The sequence below is a fragment of the Hippocampus zosterae genome, chromosome 9 (genome assembly GCF_025434085.1).
Source record: "Hippocampus zosterae strain Florida chromosome 9, ASM2543408v3, whole genome shotgun sequence".
NCBI classification, from domain to species: domain Eukaryota; kingdom Metazoa; phylum Chordata; class Actinopteri; order Syngnathiformes; family Syngnathidae; genus Hippocampus; species Hippocampus zosterae.
In genome coordinates, this window is record NC_067459.1 from 18,414,214 (window position 1) to 18,437,362 (window position 23,149).

The 23,149-nt window shown below is 42.6% G+C and overlaps 1 protein-coding gene across 2 annotated transcripts; it reads right to left on the minus strand.

Annotated features, from left to right (window-relative positions):
- Positions 1-826: 826 nt before the first annotated feature.
- Positions 827-13,578, minus strand: mapkapk2a (MAPK activated protein kinase 2a). Of its 2 annotated transcripts, XM_052076885.1 has the most exons (11): positions 12,776-12,922; positions 12,600-12,703; positions 4,916-5,055; positions 3,579-3,643; positions 3,385-3,464; positions 3,168-3,294; positions 2,991-3,066; positions 2,787-2,911; positions 1,869-1,954; positions 1,705-1,785; positions 827-1,620 (listed from the first exon to the last, which is right to left on the minus strand). In XM_052076885.1, the coding sequence occupies exons 2-11, from the start codon at positions 12,612-12,614 to the stop codon at positions 1,471-1,473; spliced, it is 945 nt and encodes a 314-aa protein (XP_051932845.1). In that variant the 5' UTR covers positions 12,615-12,703; positions 12,776-12,922; the 3' UTR covers positions 827-1,470. The 2 variants fall into 2 exon arrangements, with proteins under 2 accessions (XP_051932845.1, XP_051932844.1); XM_052076884.1 differs by lacking the exon at positions 12,600-12,703 and having other exon boundaries at positions 12,776-13,578.
- Positions 13,579-23,149: the final 9,571 nt, after the last annotated feature.

The window sequence follows — 23,149 nt, forward strand, 5'->3', positions numbered from 1 at the left end:
GCCTAATAAAGCTAAACAACGGGACACTTCTATTTGTTCAAGTGGGCAATATTTTTGCAAGGAAAAGGAAAAAAATGGAAAACTCTTGCCATATTCTACAATCGTTCATAAATAAAATTCAGACACAGGACTGATAAGTGTGTTTTTTAATTAAAAGCAAGCAGACAAAGGTTGCAGTTGCAGATGACTAAACAGAGAAAAAGACTGCATATAAAATGTGCAGAAGATCCCTCCCAAAAAATTAAAAGGATTTTTTTTTTCAACAAACATTTTACAGTGCGAAATGTGTCTGTGCTACAGAATGTTGGTGGTACTTACAAAGAGAAACAAAAAGAAATGAATGCAATAGTTCCCATGATCCCAAGTGAGTTGGGAGGTCCTGAATGGAGAAAAAGGAACCATCAATTACACCCTTGTGATCGTGACGATAGCTTGCTGGTGGTGTGTCACATGGCGCTCTCCAACAAAGAGATGCTACTGAGTACTTTCCGGCAGGACGTTTTTGGAGGTGCAGTTGTCAAAAGAAATTCAAAAGAAAAGACGTGAGTAACGTGATGTCACAAAAAGCTCCCACGAGAGGGTTCTCCTGCCTTACAGGAACGCACATCCACTCATCTTCTCTCAAACACAACCCAACACCGTAGACAAAAGGTCCAAGCAGTGCTATAAGCTGACAGACCATCTGCATAGCATTAACCTGAAATCTGGCAACCAAAACACGACGTTGCTAAATGCCACAAATAAAAGTTCAATAAGGCATGTGCTAAAATGTCTGTAAAAATATGTGGAAAAAATACAATTGAATTCCCCCCCCCCCCCCCCCCCCCCCCCCCAAGCTACGTGAAGGTGGCGCTACCTTCTCTGCCCGGAGACTGGACCTGAAACAAGGATGTCTTAAGGCGGGTGGAAGGAGAGGTTGTGGGAGGCTACAGGTGAGAATGGCACAGGATGGCCCTGATGAGAACATTCGCTGAGACGGCGCACGCAGAAAATGAGCGACGATTCCCCGCTCGCTCCAGTCAAGACAGTCCTTACAATCCACTCGTCAGTTAAAAATACATTTGCTTACATGGTGAATATGTAAAAGAAAGCCTGCAGTTCCATTTGTTTTTGGGATTGAGCCATTTCATTGAACATTCGCTAGTTTGGGCTGGACACGGCTAATCGTGAGAAGCTTCATGTACTTGAGTGCTATGCACAAAAGCTGACGTACGAAAGAGGAGAGGAGTAAACCGTGTGCGTCTCCTCGCCTTCTTTAAAATCACAAGGTCTTTCCTCAACTAAAAACCACAGATCAAGAACCTCTTTGAAAAAGGGAGGGCGTTACAATGCGGATGACAACAAACAAAACAAAAAGCACTCCAAAACATTAGACCATGAAAAAATAAACACTGTGAAAATCCATGCAGTGCGACTCACGTCGACATCTTATTGCTTCCTTTTCTTTTTTACAATCTGTGAGCATATCTTTCAGTGAGCGGCAGACTGAGGGCCCGCCATGGCGTTACTGGCTTTCTTCCTCCTCTTGGTGAGCAGCGGATTGGTGGAGTCCTCAATGGTCTTTATCTTGATCTGCTCATAGTCAACCCTCATGGTCGCCAAGGCACTGGTCATTTCCTCCTGAACGATGAGCACAGTCGGCACATTGGTACATTTCAGCAGCAGCAGCAGCACAGACCAAAAAAAAGCAAGCACGTGACAGACCTTGACATCCTCCCACGCGTCCTTCTCTTCCTTTAACACCCGGCTAGTGTGCAGTGGCGTCTGAGGAACCTCCATCGATTGCTGCGGGGAGACAGGCGACAATCTGGCTTCAGTGGACAACATCTTTCAAATCAATTGAACTCAGAGAGAGCAAGGGTGTTTACATTAATCCAGGGGTGATTCATAAACTCCGTGATGGTCATCCTCTGGGTGGGCTCCGTCTTCAGGAGGGTCCGTATCAGTTGCTTAGCTGTAATTGAAAAACAGCACATGGAGTTGGTCAAGCTCTTTTGAACACCGGCTGCATTTTAGCAATGTGAAAGAAAATAAATCGGATTGGACTCGAACTGTTGGCAGTCCGCATGAAGACACTTTTTTTAAAAATTTCATCAATTACACCCAAAAACATAATGTTGAGTGAAAACTAAAATTTAAGAAGTCAAATTTTAGTTTTCAGCTCAGTGAGAATCTCAAAGTTCCCTCAACAAGTCTGTTTTGCTTCTGTTTTTGCCGACTTTGTCTTTCAGTCATGCTACTGTAAAAAGATAACAATCATGGCAGGAAGAGTTATTTCACGTCTATCTTTATTGTTTTATTACTCAGCCATAAAAAACATCTGTTGAGTCGCTACACAACAACACCAAGACACCCACCAACACCGGCACCTCGCTCAGCCACAGACGCCGTATGGGACATGTTTGCGACTGGGCACAATGTTTTTTTCTGGAGCAATTTACAAAAAGGCTTTTAGTGTCTGCTTTTAAGACATTATTGGAAAATTGGGAGACGCACATCTCTGAAGAAGTTCTGTCTGATTTTTGGGGTACATAATTGGGAGAATATTTTGTTTATTTCATGTTTTCTAATATATTGGCTGTTGATTACTATTTTTTTTAAATGAGTGAAATTGTGATTTTAATCAGCATCACAGAATATATTGTGTTCAAACTTGGCAGTTCCACTACAGGTTAAGTTTGCCTTCACCTGAAGAGCATGATTTGTAGACATGTCAAACTTTCACTCCAACTTTTTGTGTTGACAGCCAAACTCAAAAAGCACACGCGTAGTTTTGCCATTATCACCTTCTTCTGATACGTCAGACCACTCCGGATTTGGAAACTCATACTGTCCCATCCGAATCCTCTTCTTCATCCCGGGAGAAATGGCGAGACCGTGGTTTGAATAGAAAGGGGGGTACCCACACAACCTAGAGAAGAACGACAGTTACACGTTGCACGACCCCAAATAATCCCACGTGATGCGACGTGAAGTAAGACTTGACTTACAGAATATACATAATGACACCTAAAGACCACATGTCACAAGATTTGTCATATTTTTCTGGGCCCAGAACCTCTGGAGCTGTCGAAAGTGAAAGGGATACACGAAAATTAGGACAACGCGGCTTAGTGAGCCGAGCCACAGGTGAAACGTGGAAAGCAAATGCAGAGAAGAACTCTTACCAACATAGTAAGGCGTGTAGCACGGAGTAGCAAGAGAGTTGTGTGAGGTGGTTTCCTTGGCAAAGCCAAAGTCAGTGAGTTTGAGCAAAGCGCTGGGCCTCTTGGTGGAGTACAGTAAATTCTCGGGCTGCGGGACGGTTCACATCGGTTACTCAAGTGGGTGATTGTCGTTTAGATTTTGACCTCTCTTGCAAATAGAGAAAACGTTCATACCAACCTTAACATCTCTGTGTGCGATGTTGACGGCGTGGAGATATTGGATGGCCTCCCCTATGCTCTTCATGATGTCAGATGCCTCTGGCGTCAAGAATAAACAGGTTTAAAATAGAAAAACCGCGAGCGCAATACGCCAGCGCGGTTGCATTATACTGCGGAAGTAATTTGGGAAATGCAGCCAGTGTGCTTTGATACCTCGCTCTGTGAAGGCCTGATCCCCTCTGTCCTGGATTCGACTGAAGAGTTCACCCCCGTCCATGCTAAAATGACAGATGCGTCCATTTTCCATGTTGAAACAATTCTGATTTATAATAAAATCCAATGATATGACATATCGTGGCACACAAAATATTCCACTTGATTTTACTTGAATGCACAACACGCAAACGACGGTAGTTGCGGAGCACACAAATTTGCCTAGTTCACACGCTTACAGTCATCACTTTAGCCACAGGCCATGCGACGGCGCCTGTGAACTTTGGTTTGCGGTATAACTGGTTGAAACGATGTATGGGAATATGCTAATCAATTGAATCGACATGATTCATTTCAGCCTTCTTTATAACTGTGAGTTTCAGTTGCAATCACAATTTGGGGTTTAGTGTGTGTGTGTGTGAGACCAAAGATGCATGATTGCACATTTTTTCGTTCTTCAAGCATGCATGTTGTGTGGGCAATCTTTGAGTGAGGGGGCGGTTCTAACCACAAAGCACTTCAAATTTCTCAAAATCTATATGTCACTATTCGCTTACTGAGAAATGAAAGTTCAGCTGAGCATACTCGGTCACCCCAATGATCACCTGATGAGAACCCGAGAGCTTGTTACAATTTTTTCAAAAATCCCTTATGATACATTTTGGGATGGTGAGGCCCCACCTCACCATGATCATGTTCAGTCATCAGCGATGAGAATGGCGACACGGAATACACATATCTGACATCATCGCAACGATCCCAGACTCTCATTTTTACATTCTCATGTCCAAAATAAAGACTCCACAGCAAAAGGGAACATCATGAAGGGTAGAAACAATCAGACAAATGAAAATATCGCTTTGCAGAGGGATTGTAGCTGTCAAAGTACACAAGTTAGACACCCTGCAAACTTTAGTTTGCATCTCCAGAAAATTTTGAAGTATGCATTTGTCCGTGCAACGTGTTAGCATTTGAAGCATATGGTGTCACATTTGATGTCCTTCCATAATTGCATCATGTAATCTGAAAGTAGAAATTACCATTTCAAGACCAAGACCGAACGGTCGCTTTTATTCATAAATAAATAAATGAATGAATGAATGAATGGTCCTCATTTTGCAATTCAACGGGTTTGTGACCCACAGACATTGAGGAACATTTCAGTTATTAAAAAGTCACCATTGTGAGGTTTGGGTTTGAATCTCTGCTCCGGCCAGTATGTGTAGTGTAGTTCACTTTTAGTAGTTCAATCAATCCACGGTTTTGAAATCAATAATGTTTGCTTTAATTGTGATTTGTCGGTGTGAGCGTGTTTGTGACTGAATTTGTAAACTCACCACTCCATAACAATTAGCAGGCATTTTCTGCTTTGGTAAAGGTTCTCATAGACATCAATAATCCGTACAATGTTGGAACAAGGCGATGCCCTCCAGTGAAGCTCCACCTCCCTACGTGCTTTTGAGCAATCTTGCAGCATCTAGACACCACGGGCAGGAAAAAAATACACAAAACAAGTCAACAGATTAATGGAGAAGACCAGGCAAGGCATCATCAATCACTTATCAGGATGCAGTAGCACGCATGACAGAGAGAAGTCGAATGCTGACATCATCTGGCTAAATATAGACCATGCATTGCAGAGCTGGTTAAGTATAGATATGGCGCCCTCTTGCGATGGAACTTGATCAATGCACAAACGAGCGATTTAGTGATTTATTTTATTTATTTTTTTTACTCTGTTCTAAGGCCACCATTTGCTCAAAAGGCAACCTGTTTTCACGTTTTATGGCTGAGTGCAATCAGAATCATCATATTCGGAAATTGAACACAACTTTCTAGATATGTGAAAATATTTGTCAAGTCACAAGGAAATCCGGAACATTTTATCCAGGCAAAAGAATTCCGTCAGCCTTGTAGCATGGAAAATGATCATCGCTCAGTCATGCCATGCATCGCATGGCTTCCCAAGCCTGGACACAGACAATGTAGCAGTGGCCTTAATGGCAGTGGTCCCCCTCAGTGCTGGAAGTGTCCGCCTCTTTCAAGTTTCACATACTTGTATACAATGCAGGGTTGAGACTAACGATTATTTTAATCATCGATTAATGTGCTGATTATTCTTTTTGAGTTAGTTGGATTCAACAAAAATATTTTCTGAATGTACATTTGTTCATTTCAAATTGAGGAGTGCAGAAAATATGATGATTCCGTTCATGGTTTGGTCCATAACTGCTTTCCACAGTAATGGCAGACCAAATCTCCTATTTTAATTTAAAAAAAAAAACAAGATAATGACTCCACTTTCATGGGCTTTCGAATATTTACTGTCGAGAGGCTGAAATTCCAAGGATTTGGACAATTTAAAGTTGGTCTAAGTTTGATTAATTTAAATGTAATTGTTGGACCGCTAATACAATAGTTGTGAGCGAGAACTCAACTCTGCTCAGCAGACTCAGCTATAATCGAGTTATTTGACGAGTTAACAGTCACGTTAAGAGAACAAAGCCACCCAAAATATTTAATCGCACAACTACTTTCCAAGGATTCGACAGTATACTGTTGTGCACCTTGTGATGTAGTGTAGTGCAGTGCCATAAATGACTGTCTGCGGATAGATGCTAGCCAAATGTAGCATTGTTACCATTTCATTAACTGCGCAAACAATCCACAAAGTGTAACACCTCCCTTGTCATACAAAACATAATGAACTCATATCCTCTGAGAGCGCAAGCACTTTAATTGACCGAGCATCTCAGATCTAATTTAACTTGTTGCCGGACTCATTGTTGACATATGTTTTTATTGTTTTACTCACCAGACTGACTTAAGTGTGACGCTGAGGCTAACATCGCAGCTAGCACTTCATAGACAGAGAACTGCTTTTTGAAAATATTAGTCATTCATCATCATGGTCAGTCATCTTGACCGTAACGTAATTTCAAATGTTATTGATTTTTTAACGATTATGCTTTAAAAGTTGAGAATTGTTATTCACTATTCGTGGTGGGGCTCGTTGGCTGTTCCCTGCAATATTACCGTTTTCTCAACTTTGTTTTTATGTGGTGAGAGTAAAAAATAAAATTAAAATCACTCTCTGACATTGTGGAGGAATGAACCTTGCGCAACATGTTTCCAAATTCATTGATCTTTGAAAATCTCAGCTCATCCAACGAATAAATCTACATGAAGGCTCATCTTTACTGGGCGCAAATAACTACCACCGTTTGTCGTAATAATATTTAAACTGTGTTTTTCTGTGTTTTGCTCAGGCAGGACATTTTAACATCTTGTTGAAATGTCAAAGAGGAACTGGCCAGAGCTGTAAGAAGAGAAGACACGGCCCCGAACCAAAATAGCGTAGCTAAATCTAAATAGAACAAACACTCCCCGCACCCCGACACCCACCTTTTGCTTCATTGACAAAATATATACAGACACCTCCATTACACCCCCCACTGTCTTTTTTTCCAATAACCGTGCGGCCCGCCCATCTGTTGTGGCCCCTCTGAGACTAAAAATCCAGAAGCCTGGTGAGAAAGAGGGGGCAGATGGGCACACAATGCACTTCCTAAAGCAAACACAAAAGCTCCAGAGCCACTGGCAGGAGACACTGGGAGGTGGGACGAGGGAAAGATGGAGGAGTGTCCACCTGCCACTTGAGCCGCAGTCAGGATGGAACCGGAGAAATCACGCTGAAGGGGTGATAAGGCAGTGAAATGGGGCGGAGGGGGAGAGATTACAAAGGGACCTGTTAAGCTTGAATCGGGAGTCATGAAAGCCTCTTTGGGGGTTCAACAAGAGGATGTGTTTCTGGACGCGTTTGCATAGTACAGAGGCAAACATGTTTGTGTCAATAGGACAATCTGATTAGTGATATCCGTTAAACTGTATACAAGATCTGTACAATTGCCGAATTCATATTGTGTGGACTGGAAACGCTGGTGTGACCATCCCTTTAAATTGGAAATAATTACCGGTAGAGATTCTGAAGTACAAAAAAAAATTAAAATAAAAGAGACAGACCAGTGGATTTGCCCTGATGTAAAATCAGGATCGGTAGGTATTTGATTGTGCCAGTATATGCTTATTTGCACGAGATACGAGCTATGACGGTGGCCGGCAAAGACATGGCTTCATGCATAAAATGCCCCAGGGCACAACACATTCACAAAAAAAATGGGTGTCTGACCTTGAGGAGGAAGTGAGACTGAAATTGAAACAAACAACAAATGGGGAAGGACATAAGACGCCATCACAAATAATAATGCCACTTCCTCTAGATTGGCTGGCAGACTTAGCATAAACTGTATTGGTGGTGGCCTTCATTTTTTTTTAACTTATCAGTTAAAAATTGTGCCAAACATATCACGCAGGTTACTTAATGTGGCGGCCCCTGACTGACAGGGGACGAAGCCAAAAGTCAAACAACAACAAATGGTCAGTGGACGGACACGACAAATATTTTTCGACTACAAATCACTCCGGATTATAAATTGCATTTTGGGTGGGAAATTAGAAATTGGATTCAAAAGAGCAGTATTTTGCCAGCAACTAACTGTGCTGGCACTACATTCAAGCCGTGTAAGATCAATTCAATATATCATAACATTCAAGTCCTAAAATCATGAATACACATTATTTTGCAGCAGTCTACTATTGTTTTTGGCCCCTTTCATCTCACCGTCATGAATCAGGCGGCGGCAGTAGAATTGCAGTTGATCCCATTTAGCGTAGGTGTTGCCTAATTTTGCATTTGTTGACTGTATAAGCGGTTTATAGGCCAAGATGAGTAGTCTGGAATAGCGACCCTAGTGAGGATAAGAGACTCAGATTATATATGGATGTATGGATTTTTTTATGCTAATCTGTTTATGACAAGTGTGTCAGAGAGACAGATTTTCACAACAAGCTTGAGGGAGACGGACGGAGGTGTTTGGACCTTTGGTCGGGGGTTAAATACTGTAATATTTAAATCCCAGACTGACGTAAATCTCTATGCGAAAAAAAAAATCAGACAAAAAGCGCTGGGACTACTCAACGGGAGATTCTATTCAAGGCTGCTCTGCAAGGAAGGGGTGCTCTAGGTGGCTTGGCACATGCCCAAAGTGACTCTAAAAAAAAAGTATATATACACACACACACACACAGTATATGTTATGCGTTTGTGAGTGAAAGCATATTTGTAGATCAAATGTTATGTAAGTCAGCCTGAAATTTGTTTGGCTAAAACTCCTTTGGGAATCAACAAATTTAAAAGTGTTTGACTTTGCAAGTACAGACTGTGAGTGAGAGTGGGGAGGGCAGCTGTAGCTGCACTATGGGTCAGAGCCACCATAAAAGGGCAGGCAAATCAGGCAGTTGCAACCCCAAATATATAAATATATCCCCGGCTAATTTACCTCGACATACACACACTTCATGAGTGCAGTGAGTTGGTTGTTGTTGTGAAAACTTCACTAACAGGGAGACATCTGACTTGTGGTTCACGTAAGAAACAGGGTGACTGTCGGCACACCTGAAGTTCACTGAAGCTGGTTCAACCGGCCCAGCATTATAAATTTAATAAAAACACGCATCTAAACATATCTAATATTAAGAGTTGTATCCACCTATATGAATAATCTTTGTTCTTTTCACCCCATTGTGAACATTCCATCGCCACAATTCATTGTGCACTACATATTTGGTTTGGCACCGAGTACATCATCCACAAAACTGTTCGGAAAAGTCTTTGCGATTTTGAACGAATCCTGATTATTATTATTTTTTTTTTAAATTCATGTTACGACCTTGGCAAACACTCGCAAGCCTTCGTCGCCCAGTGGGAGACGATCTTACGTGTAAAGCTAGGGTGATGAAAGAAAAGTCAGGTCCTCCAACCAACAACCTCTCCCTTCCTTGCGGCCTCCCTCCTATTCCTTCCTTCCTTCACTTATATTTCATCCCTGAAAATGTCAGACAATTTCCTCTTTAATGGTATTAACCTTTAATCACACTCGAACTGTAAATCCTGAAGCCAGTTGAGACTGTCTGACTGCCACTTGAAATCTGAATATTTCTGGAGTCAGTTTGGAAAGTCCATTGTCCAAATACAAGTTCTTTTACAAGTGGCCAAACAGCGCCGGTCTTCAACCAATTGTTTGCAAGGGGGTGCTTACATCACGACGGTGGCTTTAATGTCATTCCAAGAAACCAAACTACAAACTCTGACTCCAGTCACCTTGCCTTATTCGTACCATTACCATGATGCCGCGCATGATGTGGCAGGTGCAGACTGACCTTAAGGACCAACAAAACCTTTTTTCTGTTTGTTATTCTTTGACTATGCAATGCCATAAATAGTGGAAACGTGTGCTGATAAATTACATTTTATTTGATACCATTCTAAATCTGTCATTAGCGAAACAATATTTTTTTTTTTTTACTTCAGCCTGGTTCCCAGAAATTTGGGCCCAAGTTATCTTTACATTTAGCATGTTGTGTCTGTAATTTTTTACAACAGCCTGCAAGTTATTCACCTTATTTGCAGGTCCCATGAGCCTTTCTCTCAAGTATGTGTTCAACTCCCAGTATGAACCGAAGACGGAATTTTGTTTACATGGTAACAGGTTGCGCAAGTCCACTTTCGATGACGGACTGAAACAATGTGAGAATGCTAGTTGTTGCAGGTTAAAAGCGAAAACATTTCAATCCAACTTCCTCCAAATGTAGCGGGGGTAGGAGGAGGAGGACACGAAATAGTGGCCAGCGAGAGTGTACAATCGCGTGTTTAGCTACTTTCAGAACTCTGTCGCTTCAGACGATGAGGCGGTGAATAATCTTAAAAGCCCTAAGGGGTTATCAGTACTTGCGCAGTGATAAAGTTGGCCGCGTTCTGTTCAACAAGTTTGGATGCAGTCTTATTTACCTACCACACATGACACTCAGTCAAACCCTTAATTTTATATCCATCCTAGAATCTGGCCTTTAATTCAGATTATGGATAAAACGAATCCCGTCACAGTATGTTCCATGATAAAACTCAAGTGTAAAAATAAGTATTACGTTTTTTTTCCCCTGTACCCATACCGTATGTCTTTTTCTTCTATGTAATGAAATAAATTAGAGCTACCTGCAACTAATAATTATGTAATAATTCGTTTGTTGATTATTTTGTCGATTAGTTGATGAATCAGATTTTCAAAAACTATTTTGCCAGGAGAAGAGGGCAAAATTCCCCATAAGCAGACACAAGAAACTGGTTGGTGGATACAGATGCTTGGTTGAAGTAACAACTACAAGAGGAAGAACCACTAACGCTGAATCAAAGGGCTGACTTACTTTCGCACGTTCAAGTTGTCATTTTTGTGAATAAACCACCTGTGTTGAACTAATTGTGTATGTTCATTATTAGGAATGCGTGTGTTAATTTGGATTTAGAAAAAAACATTTGAATGTGTCCATGTGTGGAGGGTTAACAAACTTCAAGCACGACTGTACAGCAACAGAGCATTCCTGAGAACTCGGGATGGGAAAATAAATCCATTCTTCGGCATTTTGTGTCGAGGGCAGTGTGTCCAAATCAGTTAATACATTTCAGCGAGTTGATTTTTAAACAACAAAATGCTTCTAGAACAAAAACAAGTCAGAATTGCGGCTGTTGCTGGTCAGCAATAGTGGTGCAAGAGTATACAAGAACCAAAAAAGCACCGACGTGTCACAAATCAGAGCGGCAGCATGTATGTGAAGAGCAGTGACCCACTTCTTCAAGTTCGACAGTTCTATTTGAACCACCACACAGGATGTTTTCATGCTATGATTCACTTGGCCGTGACTTTGCGCAACCAAGTTTTTGAACCACCTCTGGAAAAAAAAAAGGGCTGAAAAACAGTATCTTGACTGGACAGCCTAAACATGTGCCAGTATTTATTAATCATTGACCAACCACAGCTTCTCTAAATAGGAGTGTCACAAACAGGATTCCAGATTTTAGGGAACTACGCTACTTGAGAAATATGTCACCAACAAAACACCTGAAATTGTTTTACCATGTCATAGTACAGCAGTGGCTGACGATTGCGGACACTTGCCTTAGCCAACATTGAAACAGTAAAAGAAAAAGGGTAAAAAATAGATATGCACCACTGGACCCGGTCCGCCACAACTTGTGAACCCCAATTTTGTGTTATTATGTCACGTCGGGTCTATTTGAGCTCCCCATAGAAAAATGCACTCTGGTTGGTTAAAATGGGTTTTCCACGTCCATTTTTAGATATGACGTGCAGTGGAATCCCCTCTATCGCCTCGTTTTCAAATAGGTGATTTTTATACAGTTGTATTTTTCACAGGCACAGCAAGATAACTCATCGGCAGCCCCAAAACGCCTCGAAAGGGAGCTTGCTTTATTATAGACATATTTCATCTAATTCAGTTATTTGAGGGAGTGAAAATGACATTTAGTTTTTACAATGCCAAATGGGATGATACGGTTCCCCAAAGTGTTAATCATTCCGAATTGATAATTAAATAATTAATGTAATTATTTCCATCCATTCTCTGAACTGCCTGTCCTCAAATAGGCCATTAACTACAATTATAATTCCTCATCTCGTGAAATTATAGACTTTTTTTACAGTCTTGCTTCTTTATAATTCAGTCCACACTGTAACTGTGAGGCCGCAAGGTTTCACCTTCATTCTCTTTCTAAAAACGGACAGATGACAGGATATTCTATTATTTTGAGTTAAAAACAAAGCGTCACTTTCGCCACCCTTTTTAAGTCTTAAAAATTTCATAACTTCGTTCATTTTTTTGACAACATCGATAACATATGAAACACCATTTTCTTCCTACAATAAAGGGTCTACAAACAAAGGAGTGACTTAAGTCACCTATAATCAATGGTGAGTTAAAAAAATTAATGTAACAAAGACAGCAAAAAAAACATTAACAATTATTTTTAACTAGAGATATGACGACTGTACGTATTCTGAAGGGCAAAAAAACATGATATGAAGAGCATTACTTTCCTCAGTGACATACGTTTGTGTTGGACATGTGTGGTTCTGATCAGCTTTTTTTTCTTCCCTTTGGCAAGTTATGACAGCTCAAGCAGGAAGGGATCCAGATAACCGCCTGGGAATTTTCTTCACGTGAGACAATGGGTTCCGCTTTAGAAGAGTACACACATTCGATGTTGCTTTTCAAGTCAAGCCTACCTTTAGCGCATACTTGTCTCCGGTTTTCCTCTGGAAAATTTCAAGCACCTTGCCATTGATTCCAAGCCCCAGAACCTGACTGGTCACTTTGTAATCGTCTGTAATGGCGTTCTTCTTGATCTGTAAGGAGGGTCTGCTCAAGAAGGGGAGAAATTGTCCCGCAGGGTTCGGCTGTCCGGTGGGATTCTGTTGCCCGGTCGGGTTGGGAAAGAGCGGTTGGTTCTGTGCGTTGGTTAGCATTTCTATTCGTCTGAGGTTAAACAGCAACCTCTCGTCCGGCCTGTTTCAAAGTCCGTTTTTTTAAGACAGGGGCTTCTTCCTGGATGAGCTTCCTTTTGACAAACTATTGGCGGTGTCGCAACCAGGCCCGAGGAAGCAAACCGCGGCCAGCTTCCGTCGGACGCTAACTAAGTCACTCGGTTAGCCGAGAGAATGCTAAACTAGCTAGCCGTTAGCATGTTCACCCGCTCCTATTCTCGACCTTTGACTTTTCGGCTAACAAGTCAGCTCACGGTTAGCTTATCCATCTCTGGTACTGGTCGCCACGCACCGGTTCTTCCAAGATCACTCAATGAACTTTTTGTCTTCGGCTAAACCATGGCCCAAAAATGTTTTCGAGAGGCGCCGCGTCGCCAAGTAGCGATCGTCGAAGAAAAATCAGAAGAGTTGAAGAAAAGCCGAACGGAACAACGTTGATGAAAGTTGGGTTAGCAGTTGGAAGCACGGCGAACACTTCACTTTTTCGAGGGCCAAGTCAGTCAGACACCCAGCCAGAGCAGGTTTTACTACTGACGTCATCGTCTCGTTTTCGGCGCTTAAAGGAGAAGCCGAGCCGTGATAGAGCATGCTTATGCCCTTTTAAATTCTGCATTTCAAATAAAGTAATTCAAATTAAAATACCACACAATCTTGCAATAATTCACTCTCCAAATTCACTGTGACTGAGATGACAAATGCTCCTTCTGTGGGAGTGAGTCAGAGACAATTATACGTTTATTTTCTAATTGCCCCGTTCATCATAACTTTGGAGAGATTTTGAAAAATATAGATGTGAAAAAACTGGGCACCTTTACATAGTTGGTGTTGTTGTCTTTACCGATAGCAGTTTCACTCGAGAGCCACTCGTACTGTTTTGATAGTAAAAGCTGGAAAGATAAAAATAGAGCTGATAATCTCTATAACCAGCCAGCCAGTCAGCCCCACGGCCATCCCAAGGTTGCAAAGTGGTAAAGGTGATTGGCTGTGTACTTACCCCAACTGTACTTCCAAATGGGGCCATGGACATGCTGTCTATTTTTTGAAAACTATTTTTGGTATTTGGTACTTATTAGATAAATAGAAAAGTGTTTAAGCATTCATTCAATATCCTTGAATCGAGGTAAAGGTCCAAGTAGAGTACTAGTACAAGCTTTGTTCTCACAGGTAAAGCAATACCATGCCTCCAGCCTTCATGTTTCTCAGTCAGCTGCGAAAGGCTTTAGCTGAAATAAAAGACTAGAAATTGGATGGATAGTAAACTACCGAGACTAGTAACTATGGTTAAGCAAGTCGTACAGGCCTGGGTCACGCGCTTGGCCCCTTGGACCTTAATAGCAGCACCAAAATGTCCACAAGTGGCTTTGCCTCACTCGTCACATGTAGTTCATGTAGTGTCCCTTCCTGCAAATCAAAGTTACAACTAATTTCCAAACATGTTGTACAATAGTGGAAATACCATTACAGTCATTACAAGAAGGCCATGCTGCTACTCATGTGCCCTCGTTATCCTACTATTGAGGTGACTATGCCTCACTGTGAGAAGAAACAGCATACAAGTAAGTGGCTAAAATGTAAAATGACTTGCAAATAAATGCACCAATGGTTTTGAGTGACAACTACTAGAAATGCTTTTCCACTGCATATTTTTTTCTAATCAAACGCCAGCATGAATAGATATGAAACAGTTAAACGTAACCAGTCAGTATTTACAGTACATAAACGTGAGCTGTGCGTGTGTCTTGAAAAGAGGAACTAAAAGATTTAAATTAAGATAATTTACAATATTCCTATCCTTTTTTGAAAGACGACAGTCGTGAAAAGAAAGTCAAGAAAATCATTCGGTATCAAAATCAAACATTCTCCTTGACACGCCAAAATCTCCAGTACTTTGGGGTCACACAGTGGAATTTTTTTGCATGTTAAAATGTTGATTTGTCACACATAAATGACCAAAAAAAACATGTGCGGTAGTTATGTCGTCTCAGCAAAAAAAAAAATAGAGAGAGAGAGAGAGAGAGAATATCTATCTATCTATCTATCTATCTATCTATCTATCTATCTATCTATCTATCTATGTATAAAATCTGCAAGTACTGTGACAATACATGAGGGTTCAGTGCAGGACACGATGTGACGTGATCAATTTCCTAATCTCATTCATTTCGCAACTGCATTTCTCCAAATAACCACTAGATGTCAGACCTGTCATATGAGTGTATTTAAACTAAAGGGGGGTGGCGCTTGGAACACTTGGTGGCACTGAAAACAACCTCTCTCTCTCTCTCTCTCTCTCTCTCTCTCTCTCTCTCTCTCTCTCTCTCTCTCTCTCTCTCTCTCTCTCTCTGTCGCTCTCTATATATATAATTTGAAGTACTTCATCCTCACATTTGCCAACTTTTCACTCTTTCAACCGACGCTTCTAGTGTTTTTTTCATTAAGATGAAAGCACGTGCAGTAGTCAATATTTTAACTTGAACAAGTGTGCCTCGCCGTTCTGAAGTTCCATGTTCGAATCTCGAACCTGGCCTTTTCTGTGTGCAGTGACATTCGAGCATTTGCAAACTCCACGCAGAAAGGCCAGCACCACAATTCGAGCACAGACCCTTAGAACAGAGGCAGATGTGCGAACTACTATTGAATTGAATTGAATACAACTTTCTTGTCAAATGTGCTGTATGTGTGTGTAACATACAGCACAATACTATAGTCACGATGCTGCTTCAGCACTGACACTGTGCTTGGAGTGCACTATTGAGACGCTGTCGAGTGACTAATTCGTGTTTCTGAACGACGACGACAGTGTGATGTCAGTTATGGGAAGTTGATTTATATTCCACCCACTGTGGCACAACTCCTCCGCGCAGCATCAGTGTGTTCAATCCAACAGTAGCACAGAAACAGGAGCTCGGACCACCTGGAGAGAGACTCTTCTTTCCCATTAAAAGAGGAAACAATTAATCGATTTGATAAAATCAAATGTAATCAAATTAATTGATCACTATTGTCGATATAATTGTTCCTTGATATCACGCAGGCCCATTAAATTGGAGCAACAGCCATGGGAGTTTGAGATGAATTTACCCCTGTGAATATTCAAGTCATTTGAACCTGTTGTTACCGTGCACATTATATTAAAAGATCTTTCCAAAAGTTATTCAGTCTTGCTATGCACTGTTGTGTAAGAATCCCGTTCCCTGTCTCCTTCGCGTTGGTCACAGATGCCCCCCCCCCCACACACACACACACAAATGCACCTTGAAAACATTCCTACGCGTCTATTGGTGCGAGATGTCTGAAATTTGAGTGTGTTTGCTGAGCTTTCACAGCTTTGTGTCGATGCATTGACACCAGTTATGGAGCTGTGATGATAGATAGATGAGGACACCTTGTTCATCAATGTGTTCCTCCCCCCCAGGGCAAATTTGGTATGCATTTAACCAAATTCCCTTGCATAGCTGCTGGACTGTTTGTCCTGTGAGGGACCAGGAATGTGAGGCCTGTGCACAGCGCTGCAGGATTTTGGAATGCTGACATTTTCACTTTCTCCTCTGCAGAGTCGTCCTCAGACACTCTCTCTCTTTTCGCAAACCCGCATGGATGAAAACTCCGAAAGGCGGTCGAGACATCTCCGCAGATCCATCATCTCTCTATACCTTCTGCTCTTCATTAGCCAGAGCCAATTTGGAGCAGTTATTCCAGGCGATTTCTCAGAATAATCCTCCATCACAGCATGGGGGTGAAACCTAAGCCAGCTCTTGATATAGACCCCTGGTCAGCGTTGGCTCTGCCGGAGGAGGATTCTAGCACCTGAACACTTGTGAGCCCCCTGGCCGACATGGGACCTCCTGAACCGGCTCACCCCTCTGTTGCACGCAGCCACACATATCCCCTCATGATCCCCCAGCTATGATCTCTCGCTCCCTCTTTGTCCCGCCATCGCTCTGTAATTGCTATGTAGAACACCAAAAACCTATATTTACATTGGAGCTCATTTCAGGCTCGTCTTCACCCTTCTGCCATTGAAATGTATTTGTATAGCTTACACAAAAACGACCTTTGACAAAAGCAGAACGAAATGCCCGTCGGTGTGGCTGTTTATGTGTTGGTTTATTTGCGTCCTTTTTGGCTCTGAGTTTGCCTCAGTTGTTTCCAGTGGTTCGTCAACAAAGCTCCACCTCCAAGTCTCTTTTTCTCGCCCAGTGTTGCCTATTTTTGCACCCCTACACGAGGTCAGAGCGTTTTGAATGCGACCCGTTTTCACAAAGAACTTCACACAAAAGAGTTCACCTCAACTTTCCAGCAATGAGAGCTGCCGTATGACGTGTGTTGCGGCTAAACTCGTCATTTGTCAAGGAGTGGATACTTGCAGGGCTTTACACCTACCTACAAAGCTTCAGTGATAAAAAAAAAAAAGAAAAGAGCAAGTGCCAGCTACAGAACACTCCACAGACACAGACATGGAAATTCCAAAGTCCAACCACACTTAAAAGGCTGTATTTTGTTTCACGTTCAAAAATAGACACGGTTAGGCCATATTATTTTTAGCATAGACATTAATTGAATTGTACAGTATTTGTATTAGACAAGGTCACAAATAGTTTTTTTTTCAAAACTTTCCAACACCCCAAATCAAAATGCAATACGAACAGAGGACAAATGAAAGGAACTACACGACTCAAAAAGTGTACATATAATCAGTTGACTCGGTAGAAGTCTTGAATAATCACCCTTTACCGATTTACGACTGGATTCAGTTTCTTTTCAATCAAAGTGGAAAAATGACATCATGGGATGATACCACTGCCTTAAAATGCTATGGTAATTGACTTCATGGTGGATATGGTATCTAGGTACCTGTAAGTACTTCCTGCAGCGCCTGCGTGGGCATGCACCTTGCGAGTCAAAGGATGGCCTCACGCTGAGGCCCGAGATCAATTTGAAGGGCTCTGGCCCTTGTCAGGTGACCAACGCCAGACAGCAGCAGGTCTGTGATATTTGCAAAGTGAGCCCGTGCACACAATTTGTATTTGGGGGTGGAGTGCTAAAACAGCCATTTAAGTTGGAATACATTTAAAATGTGAACTTTTGACATTTATGTTAACAATGCTAGGTTGAGGGACAATTCCGAGGACTTTTATCTTTTTTATTTGGAAACAATGTGGGCATTGTGATGTCAATTTCAGTTAACAGTAGGTGGCAGTGCAGGGCAAAATGGCAGCCTCCTGTGATGCATGAGAAACAGGTGACATTTTCCGATGAATTCATATTCCATTCATCAGAATGCTGTGCTGAGATTAATGGGGGAATATAACGGGGGGGAAAAAAATGGACTTGATGTCCGCTTAAACTTGGAAAACCCTGACCTATCCCAGGCTACATACAAACAAGCACAGGTAGAGCATACAAACTCCAAACAGGAAGACCTGAGCACAGATTGGAACCCTCGACCTCAGAGCTGTGACGCGGATGTGCTAACCACTCGCCAATAACATATGGGTTATACAAAAAGCCGTGTGGAGTGAGTAAAGCATTCTCTCTCTCTCTCTCTTGCCCACGAGCAGCAGTGCAAGCCAAACAAAAAAAAAAGGCCTCCACGGTTCACCTTTGACAGAAAAAGTGCACAATGCAACAAACTCAGCACATGCATGGACACAAAAGGCACCATGTAAGTTTTGCCATCCATGAAATGAGCGGCCTGTTCTATAGCCCTTTAACCAGCTTGTGACCACCACGGGAATCCCTCGTTCATCAAAGACTATGGGTTTGAAACGCACGTCTGTGCAGATATGAGGGCCAACGACGCCACCACTGTTAAAAAAAAATGTATTTTTTAGCAGGGGTGCTAAAATAATCATTGAAATTGGAACAACTTCAAAACATAGATTCTCAGTGTTAGTTAACACAACAAAGAAAACAAGTTGTTAGCTCCGAAACAATTTGCTGAGTTGTTGTTTGCTTATATCTTTACATTCGGGGACAACAGAAGAGACAATGACTTTTGACTATTTCTTTGTGGAAAATGCGGCAGAGACAATTTTCACATAAGTTTAACTTAAAATTTTCTCAAAGTTGTGTCGCCTTGAAATTTTGCGCTCACTCAACTTTTTTAGGGAGTAGTGCCATGAAAAGTGTCACAAACTGAAAATAATACAGAAGCCAAAAATAAATGAATACATAAATAAGATTACGCCCAACTCTCTGAAAGTAAACCTTTCATTTTTTTTCTCCCCCCCCTTTCTCACGATTATTCGTTTTCAGGCCAGCGGGGCAACCGTTTGTTAGCGTATGTGTGAGCGGTGCAATCGGTATCACGTTTGAGTCACATGGACATTCCTGTTGCCTTTTGTACCGCCATACAACACAAGAGGGCTTTTGATAACGAGAGACAATTATTTAGCCTACTTTTTTCCGCCTGCCGTCTTCCGTCCTACTCAGCTGACGAGAATGGCCTCATTTCATCCTGTTAGCAAACACCGTCAACACACGCACGCACGCCTACTCCTCTTCCCTTACGCTTTCGTAGACTTGTTTTCTCACATTTACGCGCACGTAACACACATGTTGGATTCTTTGCAGTTATCGGGACTTTTACGTCATGACGATTTTCCTCACAGACAGACGCGACGATGTCAAGCGGCCATTTCAGGCCATGATTCACCCCCGGCCACCGACCCACTCGTCTTCTGGGGAGAGGACACACGCTCATAAACTGACACATTCAAGAGTGTGTTTAGCCACTCGTACAGCTGACACAAACACACGAGCTCTCAGGCCGCAGGCTTTCATGATGGCCAATGACCAGCAGTAATACTCGGACCGATATTCTCATCTAGAGTTTGTATTGACAGTAAGCGCGTAAAAGGCATTGTGCAGATTTCAGTTTTTCCTTCATAGAAACACCCGAACCTAACGTCAAGCACAAGAATGTTACCGATAATCAATAATTGAGAAGATAAAGTTGCTTGTCAGGGATCATTTATTATATTTACAGTTGTGCTGTATTATTTTAACAGTTGTGCACAATTTTTTTAAAAAGTCACTTCCCAGGATTGTTCACACATATTCTGTACATGTGTGCGTATCGGCGTTCAAATAATCAAAAAAATTTTTTTTCAAAACACTTACCGGTAATTAATTTTCCTCAGTTGAGTGAATTATGATCTGATCAATTTGTCTCTCTGGCAAATGATTCAAGTACAGTCAAACCTCGGTTTTTGAACGTCTCTGTTTTCGATCAGCGGCCCGGTAGTCCAGTGGTTAGCACGTCGGCTTCACAGTGCAGCGGTACCGGGTTCGATTCCAGCTCCGGCCTCACTGTGTGGAGTTTGCATGTTCTCCCCGGGCCTGCGTGGGTTTTCGCCGGGTGCTCCGGTTTCCTCCCACATTCCAAAAACATGCGTGGCAGGCTGATTGAACGCTCTAAATTGTCCCTAGGTGTGAGTGTGAGTGCGGATGGTTGTTCGTTTCTGTGTGCCCTGCGATTGGCTGGCAACCGATTCAGGGTGTCCCCCGCCTACTGCCCGAAGACGGCTGGGATAGGCTCCAGCACCCCCTGCGACCCTCGTGAGGATCAAGGGGCTCGGAAGATGAATGAATGTTTTCGATCAAATCGGCTTTTGACCAGAAAATTTGAGATTTTTTACGAATCGAAATTACAACCGAAAACCGATTTTCGACTAAATTGAGCAAACCCGAATATGCCACTTGACTCCACTCGGCTTCCTTAGACGAGGAAGTGACGCTTCCTCGTGTAGCGTTCAGTGTGAGCAGACGTGTTTGTTATGATTTACGCAAATCTGATTGTTTTTATGTTATTTCTGCATCGTGTATTAGCCCCTAATCTTGGATTTCGGATTTCGAACAAATCGCTTTTCGAACAGCCTTCTGGAACGGATTATGGTCGAAAAGCGAGGTATGACTGCAATTGTATGTTTGTATGTCAATGAAATCCATCCACCCATTTTCCAATCCATTTTATCCTCACAAGGGTAACAGGGGTGCTAGAGCCTATCCCAGTCGTATTCGGGCAGTAGGCGGAGGACACCCTGAACCGGTTGCCAGCCAATCGCATGGCACACAGAGACGAACAACCATTCGCGCTCACACTCACACCTTGGGACAATTTGGAGTGTTCAATCAGCCTGTCATGCATGTTTTTGGAATGTGGGAGGAACCTGGAGTACCCAGAGAAAACACACGCAGGCACGCGGAGAACATGCAAACTCCACACAGGAAGGCCGGAGCCGGGATCGAACCCGCGGCATCCGCACCGTGAGGTCGACGCGCTAACCACTGCACCACCGGGCTGGCCAACATTAATTCCACAAATGAAAAAATAATAATAATTTTAAAAAACCCTCCACATTTGGCCGGGTTCTGAATCATTACTTTTAACTGTGATTGTTCTCAAATGGATGCTTCCTCTGAGCTTGTGAGTTTGAAGTTTCAGGTATTTACTTTTCTTTGTCTTGTCTCCGTTGCTCTCCCATGAGGAACCTTTTGTAATCCAATAATCCCATTTAATCCAAGCGGAGATTACGTGAGGTGAAAGAGCCACTTTGTGCTGGAGATTATCCTCCAAACGAAGTCTCTTACAGTTTGTTTGTTGCTTTCGAATGCATGCGCATGTATTTTGCTGGCTTGTATTTGTTTGTGGTTTGTTTTTTATTTATTCGAGTGCGGGCACGTTGCTCCGACTCTCCTTACTGAGCAGCTGTTCTGTTCTGAGCAGCCTCCCCTCGGTTCTTCATCCCTTCCCTCTGTTGTGTGCATTAGTCGAGGTCAGTCAAGTGCTCTTTAATCCTGCCAGTCTGATCCCCATCACGTTTCACCTTCCACACACTCAACCTACTGCCCCACTGCCCCCCCACCCCCACCCCGGCATATCAAGCCGGCATCCTCGCCACCGTATGCTTCAACAAAGTATTCACTGGCCGAGTGACACCTGGAAGACGGCCCCCGCCTGTCATACGCGTGATGCCGCAATCCGCAGACTTCTTGCAAACTCCCAACAAAGCGCAGACACTATGAGGCAACTCCGTTTAATCATCCCCCCCCCTCGCCTCGTCAATCGTCACTCAGCCCGGCCCAGTGAAATCCGCTGAATTACAATTGGACCATTGGCCATGTGTTCTTAGATTCCCGTGCAGTTGCAATCCCGTACTCGGCACTATTTTTAAGCTGCCCAGCTGGCACTACCTCCTTCTCCACCCCCCCACCACTGCCACAGTTGCACACACCCTCACAGACATGTGTGAAGGGTTGGTATGAAGGCCCTTTGCCTTGACTATGTCCTTGTACGGACATATGACCCACACACCAGCAGGCCCCTCTGGCGGGTGTGGCTTTCCATTCCCGGAGGCTTGTCCTTAAACACTGTATTGCCCTCAAGTCAAGATCGCAACATAATGACCACTGATTGTTGTTGTGTATAAAAATAAACGGCGCATATATTCGGTCTATGTACAGTTTGTGCGTATAGCACACATGTGCTGATGCAAAAGGCGTTATCCTCACGCGGCACCTAAATAGACATCATTAATACCCGTCGGTGTACGTATGTTGAAATATGTTACAGTGCGTGCATCATGTTTCCAGTGTGCATTTCACCGCGGGCAGGAACTCTCGAACCCGATTCTCGGATGCAGTCCGAAAGTGTACAGACCAGCATTGATTGATTTGACCCCTAGGAGATCATTTCCTGCTCCATTTTTCAAAGTCAGTGGCAACAAAAATACATCATGACAACAAAGATTATTTTTAAGAGAGGTCAGTGGAGGTATTACCTGCATTGGATATTTGTATTTTATTCATTTAAATTTATGTTGGCTTGCAAGGACCTGCCTCTCTTGAATAGAAGCCCAATTAGTATCTTTGCTAACGGCTAACATCCCACCATTGACTGTTATTTTGTTATTTATCATTTTATTTATAGTAAAATGGCTGCTTTGGACATGTCATGAAAACAATAAAACCAGTGGTGGACTTTTGCTTGCCACTGCGTACTTAAGACTTTAGTTGGCTTCATGAGAGGCCTTTGCTCTGTGGTGCACATGTTGTGTCTTTTCGTCTCAAGTAAGCCTTGAAAGTGTGTTAAATTGGAGCCTTGGGCAAAAC

Coding starts and splice junctions, on each gene's coding strand:
- mapkapk2a (XM_052076884.1), bottom strand. CDS start 13,015: ATGCTAACCAACGCACAGAACCAACCGCTCTTTCCCAACCCGACCGGG. Junction 2,912..2,990: donor GGTGTCATTATGTATATTCT/GTAAGTCAAGTC, acceptor GTTCTTCTCTAG/GTTGTGTGGGTACCCCCCTT. Junction 1,621..1,704: donor ACGCGTGGGAGGATGTCAAG/GTCTGTCACGTG, acceptor CTCATCGTTCAG/GAGGAAATGACCAGTGCCTT.